The 8374-nt window shown below is 35.4% G+C and overlaps 1 protein-coding gene across 1 annotated transcript; it reads left to right on the forward strand.

Moving 5' to 3' along the window:
• Positions 1–3165: 3165 nt before the first annotated feature.
• Positions 3166–6927, forward strand: LOC103129890 (uncharacterized). The gene is made up of 9 exons (XM_016665483.1): positions 3166–3187; positions 3301–3567; positions 4559–4807; positions 5016–5132; positions 5260–5275; positions 5357–5448; positions 5870–5920; positions 6116–6169; positions 6496–6927. The coding sequence occupies exons 1-9, from the start codon at positions 3166–3168 to the stop codon at positions 6528–6530; spliced, it is 903 nt and encodes a 300-aa protein (XP_016520969.1). The 3' UTR covers positions 6531–6927.
• Positions 6928–8374: the final 1447 nt, after the last annotated feature.

Raw genomic sequence — 8374 nt, forward strand, 5'->3', positions numbered from 1 at the left:
TTATATTTCTAACCAGAGATTTCTTTATGTGAACAGCTTCCATTAAACCCACTGTGATCCAGCAACCCAACTGGTCTCTGATGTTCAGAGGCGAGAAAGTCACTCTGAAATGTGAGATCATTGGAGGAGGAAGTGAGTGGATGTATTTATGGAAAGAACTTGATTTACTGTATCCTCCAAAATCCAGTGAATACATGACCCCACCACCTTACAGTAACAAATACAGCTGCAGTGGAGAAGTAAACAATCGGCAAACACAATGGAGTGATAATTTCTCATTAAATGTTTGTAAGTAGGTTATTTATTTCATATTTAAACAGTTAATGGTTTCTTAAAATATTTTGTTGTTGAAGTATTTTTAATTCAAGGTTTTGAACACAAAAACTAAAAATCAGCTTTTCCTGCACCTAAAATCATGCATAGATCGACTTCTTAGGAAAATGTTGCTACAGTTGGGTGCAGATGAGGATTTTTCTATGTAAAACAGTGTTAGAAGGTTTAAACTTAATGAACTTCTGCAAGAAAAAAATAATCCAGGGAACATTTTAATAATTCTCAGTTTAATATGAATAATATATTAAAGTGTTTGTGGTTAATAATAAAACAGAGAAAATTGATAGAAAAACAAAAACACTTGAATTACTATAAAAGTCTGAAGGAATTTCTAAAACAATCACTCTTAAAGATGACAAAACTTTTTGCTTTCTTGGAAGGAGAGTGTAGAGAATTGATGGCTAAACCAAGATTTTTGCACAATACTGTCTCTATTTTAGTAAAGTTTTGTGTCTCATATAAAATCCCTCCATCCTTCAATGAGCCTATAAAAGCTGATTGTGATTCTCTGGTCCTGCTGCAGTTTTCCAGGAGGCCACTGTGGTTCCTCCGAGTTCAATTCATCTGATTGAAAGTTTAGAAAAATCACCACTAGACTAAAAACAGTTCAACCTTTTGGCAAAGTAAAAGATTCAATAATTGCGTTGATCTCTATGAGTTGGACCTGTTTGTCTAATAAAGTGACTAATGGTTGTTATGAAGTGGTGCTGCATAAATGAATAAATGAAACTGAATTGTACTAAAACGAGTCAAATTTTGATGACTTTATTTTTGTCTTTGCCTCAATCAGCATTAAATAACCCCAGAGCCAAACTGACAGCAAGTGATACGATCATACCAGCAGGGGGCAGTGTAACACTGACCTGCTCTGACCTCGGTGAAGGCTGGAAGATTTACTGGTTCAGACAGGATCCAGATCAGCCTATCAGAATCAATAAAACAAACGGAGTCTTCATCGTCTCAGATGGAGGTGTGTACAGCTGCAGAGGAGGAAGAGGAGATCCAGTTTTCTACACTGAAAACAGCACAGAGGTCATTATTCATGAAATTGGTGAGTTCAGTTTCTGTTCATCAATGAAAAACAAATGAGCTCTGAATCTTGAATTTGTTTTTCAGTGCTGCAGCTTGTAAGAAAAACCAACAGAGTAAAACTAACCAGAGCAGAATAACATGTTTATTTTTTACTCATGATGCTTTAAATGAAGTCCGTCTCACACTGCTTAGCAGACTTAAGATAAGTGTTTGATCCTGACTGTTATTCTGCCATATGTAGCAATAAAGATGTTTGAATCAAATTCATCAAGTTTTTTTTGGAGAATTTATTTACAGCCTTTATGTCTCCCGATTAAACCAGTCTGTATTTCACAGTGACGATTTGAGTCATTGTGACTGAAAGCAAACAGGTTGGCAGAGGGGAAAATATAATTTGACCATTTTGACCATTGAATCAAATTTTTCTAATACTCAAATTTTGATCAAATCTGAGGAAACAAAAAGCGTAGAAAAGAGGCTTGTATCAGTTACACCTCTGACAACACATACCTTAGGGACTTTATTTATGTACTGTATCTGTCACATTACAAAATACAAGTTACACTGCTGGTAGCACTTGCAGCAAGAAACTTAGCTCAGTATTCATTGCCAGTATTTAATTCATTATTACATTTCTAACACGTTTCAAGGTACAACATTTTAATTGTTGTGAGATTCTAATATAATAACATTGATGTTTTATAATGTTTGATTTCAACAGGTAAACTTGTTCCGTTCCTCTTTGTGCCTCCATCATGGCTGAGACCTGGAGCCTCAGTGACTCTGAGCTGTAAGATTAAACCTCCGGATGCAGGATGGAGGTTTTACTGGTATAAAGCTGTTCCTCATTCATCCAAGTGGTACGAGCAAGTCTACAGCCATGAGCTGCTTCCTGGCAGCACCAGTGGGACTGAGCAGAACTCCTTCATCGTTAATGGACCGACTCTCACAGCAGGATTTGTGTGCAGAGCAGGAAGAGGAGAACCAGCAGATTACACTGATTACAGTGAACCAAAGGTTGTCTGGTCTGCAGGTCAGTTTTTCTCTATGCCATAAATAAACAGGAGTCATGATTTCAGTTTCATTTAGTTATGTTGAATCTTTAATCATTATCTTCAAAATGAATCAAGAGTATGCTTCACATTGTCTGTTCATGGGTTTCTAACAATCAACCAAAAAGGCGGAATAAGATTCAGATTCTTAATACTTTACCAGATAATAAACATGAGTTACTTTGGATTCTTGCTGTGACTTTTTTTGTTCTTGTCTTTTAGTGGCATGAGGTTCAGAGACATTTGTTAGCATTTGGTAACGTCTTCTTTCAAGGTTATTTAAACAGAGCAGTTTAACAACAACTCAGTTTGATTACTCCAATTAATGTTAGCTGGAGTAATCATTGTTTTTGGTTTCAGTTTTTGTACGGCTGGTAATCGGTAATTAAGCTGATCCAGACCGAAGTACAGAGGGTTATGATTGATTAGATGTAAGAAAATGAAGGTTTGAATCACTTTCTGAGCTCTTGGAGCAATAACTTCTTCCACAGAAAATCTTCACTCAGTTCTGAGAAAACTCCAACACCGTTCCACTCTCAATAAATCACCACTGAACTGAAAACAATCAAAAAGAATAGTTGTCAAAAGTCATTAAGCTGGCAACAAACAGTTTCACAACAAAGACAAAGCTGTGAAGTACTATATACACGAAATGAAAAGCTCACAAATTGTGACAAATAAAACCATTTATTCCGTTTGTTTGTAAAATGTCTGATTTTTTTTTTTAGTTGAGATCTGCTCAAATATTATGATTGTTAAGAAGAAACAAAGTTTGATCAATGTATTGAAATGTTTATTACCTGATCTTTATTATGAAAGATGAACAAACCATCGTGTATTTAACGTTTCTTTGCTCAGATGAAATCCTGTCTTTGTTTTCCAGATCCTCGTCCAGCAGCTTCTCTCTCAGTGATTCCTGACAGAGTTCAACACTTCATCTTTGACTTTGTGTCTCTGAGCTGTGAGGGAAACTCTGCTGAGTGGAGAGTGAGGAGGTTTACAAAAACAGGAGATCTGTCAGACTGCTCCAAGTGGGGCAGGATCAGTGGATCTACGTGTGTCATCGTCATAGACCAGAATCATACTGGCGTTTACTGGTGTGAGCCTGGAACAGGAGAGTTCAGCAACGCAGTGAACATCACTGCACGGTGTAGGTTGTTATTTATCATCTTTTCATTTCCCTTCTCATTACATTTCAACCTAATTTGTACGTTCCAGGGTATATGCTGTTTTCATACAATGGTATGATAAAGTCCTCGCTCCCTTCCTGATTTGCTACTGTTTTTGTCCGTTTGTCACACTTAAATGTTTCGAATCATCAAGTGCATGTTAAAAAAAAAAGTAAACACAACATGTAGTTTTGAAATTGTTTACTATGAAGGAAGAAGAAAAAAAAAAAAAAAGTGGTTCACCACTAAACCTGGTGCCCAGTTGGGCCTCCACTAACTGCAAACAAGTGTTTGCAATGACTTGAGGTGAATTTTTTTCAGTTGTGGAGGAATTTTGTCCTTTGTGGTGGACGTCTGAACTGTGTTTAGCTGTTCAAACACGTTTCTGTATTCAGGAAGCAGAAATTTGATGGAGCTAGAGCAGAGTTTCTTCAGGTTTGATGATAAATCTGACTTTGAGTGAGTAGAACATCTGGAACTGGAAGAACACACAGAAACTGAATCAGAGCTCAGAGACAGAGACGACTGTTTATTGATCTACTTACTTTTTCAGTTTAGCTTCCTCATGTGCTTGGCATACATCCACATGCATTACATAAAAGAGTTACCAAAAGACCACTGAAGTCACTCTGGCTGCATAGTTGTTATTTTAGTGATATAAAACTATCACTTCATCTTTAAAGTGAAACACATATAAGTTTTTGATGATAAAATGTCCGAGTTTGCAAATCATGTGATGCTGATTCTTATAGACGGCCATAAAACAAGCCTGCGTATAAAAAAATGTATATATTTCAGGGATTCCAGTGATCAACAAAACAAATAGAAAGTATTTGTGTTTCATTCAATTTTTACTACAAAGAAAAATTAAATGCTTTATCATTTCATATGATAAAGCATGACTTTGTTTAAAGATGGTTAGTTCTGCTCCCACCAACCTCTAAGTGTTAAAATCCTCTGATTGTTTTACAGATGATGATTCTGCTCCTCTCCTGCTGAGCCCTGCTCAACCTGTGACTGTGGGAGAACCTGTGACTCTGAGCTGCACAGATAAAAAACAAAAACGTCTCTCCAATGTGTTTTTCTATCACAATGATAAACTCCTCAACCATGGCAGCAGAGGGGAGCTGAAGATCTCTGCAGTGACAAAGTCAGATGAAGGTTTCTACAAATGTCAACATTCAGGAAAAGATTCACCAAGGAGCTGGATGTCTGTTAGAGGTGAGGAGGAGGAAAATGTTTGATTCGTTTTATTCGGTAAGAACATTTTGCTATTAGAGAGAAACACAGTGAATGCTGATGCTTTTGTGGATCAGCTGCAGGTTCTGTTTGTCCAAGTTTGAAATCGCATTTTTACAAAACAGAAGAGGATGTCATAAAATCTGTTCCTAAATAAGATTTATTCATTTTTAATGTTTCTTATTTCCAGTATCTGTGCCCAGTCCTGTCAGCTCTTCGTTTCCTCTGACGTTGATCGTTGCACTAGTTAGTGGAGTCCTTCTCATCATTTTCCTGCTCTTTTTGTGGTGCTACAAGCAGTACAAAGGTGAGACCTGTTTCTGATCATATTGGATCAGATTCAGTTAAATACGTTTTTGTTCCAATGTTTCAAATTTATTTTTAAGATTAACTATAAATAGGATAAACATCATTAAATGTCTTTTTCCCTGCAGATTTAATCATTAACAGGTCAGTAAAAATATCTTCTTTCTTTCTAATCATGCATCAAATAATTACTTTCATTAATGAATTTTTGTCTCTTCTTTTCAGATTGAGTCAACCAGAGAGCATCAATCCAGCCTCAGCCACAAATTATGAAGTGACCCACAGTGACGGTTCTGCTTACAGCTCTCTGCTTCATGGTTCGTCTCACATTAAACATCTTCATTATTACTGATTAATTACTCTATAGATCTTTTTTTTTTTTTTTTTAGTAATGAATCAGTTTCATAAACAAAGAAAACAAAGAATTAAGCTGAATCACAAATAACTCGGGGAATCACATTTCTGCATTAATGCTGTTTGGATATAAAAATAAAGTCATTCGTCTGACAGAAATGATCCATAATTATCATTATTCAACAGTCTAAAAATATATTCATTATACCATGAAATGAGAAAAATTCACGAGTAAGAAATATTCAAGTACTGTCAGGAAAGATATCAAACTAATCAAACACAGCTAAAATCATAAATTATGACATTTACTTTGTGTGAAAATGATGTGAGTATTTGATCCATTTCCAGTCATTTAAACTTTAACCATTTTTTTATTGTCTGTAGGTGACCAGTCCCTCTATGAAACAATCAAGTTCAGCACAGCCTCTGGAAACGGTAAAGTAAAAGTTTTATACCAGCTACACTGGCTGATTTAAAGAGACTGATGGTGGAAAATACTGAAATATGTAACATGTTAAATATTCGAACAAATAATGCTTCAAAAAGTTACTCCAACACTTAAATTGCAAAAAATATGATATAATTTTAAGATTTTCTCTCTTTTTCAATGTATTCATCTGACAATCTCAGCAGAGAGGATTCGTCATCCATCAGAAGATTCTGACTATGCTAACATTGACCCAGGTAATTATAGCTGAACACCTACATAGTAACTCTAGACATAATGCATTGACTACCCAAAACAAAGAGCAATAAAAAGGTAGATTGCTTCTGCATTCACCTTAATGCTTTTTGATCCAGTGTTTATTTTTAGACGAACCAAAACAGTTCATGTTTCGCGCTTCTAACTGTGTCAACCTTTGTTTTCCTGGTTTCCTGAAAACAGAAGGTTTAAATTAAATCACTGATTTAGAATTAAATACATAATAATATTTTTGAGCATGTTCAAGTCTCAGAAGCTTTAATTCATTTTTAATGCTGATCTCACTGACTTATCTCTCTTCTGGCAGGGAAAAACGATCCCACAGCAACAGACTCTGAGTGACGTGATGGTTCATTCTTCTCCATGTTTCATGAGATCGAAGCTGTTATCTCGGATAACCCTGTGCTTTTAAATAATTTTATTGTAAACTAAAATGTATTCCAGGTATCAGAAATTCCTCTTTCGTTTTTGTTTTAGCAAAGAGCTGTCTATTATATTCACTGTCCATTGCTTATAAGATTTATGAAATGTAACAAAAATACATCCTGTTCATCTTTGAGATGCTTGTAATGATTTGATCCTGTTGAATATTAACATTCAAATGTGTAGCACGCTTTCAATTTTGCTGTCTTAAGTTTCTTTTGCGATTAAGTTAAATTCTTGTAAAGGGACACTTTCTAAGTGTCATTTTACATTAACATGTGTTCTTCTGTACAGAAGAAATGGCATATTGGCTCTGTTGTTCAGCTTTGACTGAGTTTATGCTAAGTTAAAAGGGTTAGGAAAACTATTCTGTCTGCAATGTAAAATCTGACCAACATTATTTTCTTGAAGACTCAAAAAAAACTTCCCTGTAAGACATTTTAATAATTTTATCAAGGAGAATTTAACAATAGTAGTTGATAAGGAAGAGTCAATGTTCACCTATTGGGTCAGAAGGAAAGAAGAAATAAGACGGGAGTAAAATCTCCGTAGCAACAATGAAGTTGATGAGCCTGAGCGCCACCTGGAATCGGAGCGCACAGTGTTTAATGTCCTGAAGAGTCAAACCTTGAAAGCGTGATTTTTTTTTTCTGCCATCTCCAAAAATACATTAAGATTTGAATATTCTATCCTAGGCAGTAAATCTGCTGCAGTGCCGTTGAACAGCCTCTAGATGGGGGTACTACTGTGGCCGACAGGTGCAAATGCGCAGCAACAGAGAAAACATGCAAACAAAAAAAGACGCACACAAATAAAATGCAGAAAACATAAAAGTAGACGCAAACAAAAAAGAATACAACCACAAATGAAATGCAGCAAAGAAAAGAAAAGATGCAAACAAGTGTTGAAAACGGAAGTGCTCTAGACCACTAGAGGGAGTCGAACAAAAAACAGCTGTGTCCAAATTTAGGCTCTACATCCTTTAAGCGGGGGTTCAGAAAAGAAGCAATGGCGGCAAAATTATTTTTGCTGTGTTACACTTAAAGTAACACAAAATGATTTTTTACAATGTTTTTAGGCGAGAATGTAGATGTATAGATCTCAAAAATCTGCTCGATTCATCAATAAATCACTTAATTGCAGTATTGCTCCGACGTTTTCGGAGATGTCTGCTCCCGCTGCATTAACAGCCAGCTTCACTCGCCGCTCCAGGTTCCGTACACCGAGAGAGAACGCTTGTCTCCCGGCAAATCGTTTTAAAAACTCCCGATAGTTTTCCCCTGAGTGGAGGTGAAACACAGGTAAGCCAGGTAATAGCTGTAAAAAAACTTTTGGTTCACTAAAGTAATTAATTTATTCCTGAGCTAATGAGTTTGACTGATTAAAGCTAAGCCTTGCTGCATTTCATTTGTTTGCATCTCTTTTTTTGTTTGTTGCATTTAGTTTGTTTGCGTCTCTCTTTTTTGTTTGCTCCCTGGTAAAAAAAAAAAAAGTATACTTTAGTATACTAAATTTTAACATACTTTAGTATACTTTTATCGATGTACTTCAACTGTACTATTTTGGAACAACTTATTTTGTACTTAGTATAATTTAGTAGTATTTAAATTGTATAAAATTACAGCTAATAGTATACTTCAGTATACTACACGTACTTTTTTGGAATAACTTCAAGTATACTTAGTGTACTTAAAGTATACTTTTTAAATTTCATATTTCAGAGCTTTATTATTAAATTTTGATATAATTATTATATTTTGAGT

Source organism: Poecilia formosa, unplaced genomic scaffold (genome assembly GCF_000485575.1).
Source record: "Poecilia formosa unplaced genomic scaffold, Poecilia_formosa-5.1.2 Scaffold589, whole genome shotgun sequence".
In the NCBI taxonomy this organism is placed as follows: Eukaryota; Metazoa; Chordata; class Actinopteri; order Cyprinodontiformes; family Poeciliidae; genus Poecilia; species Poecilia formosa.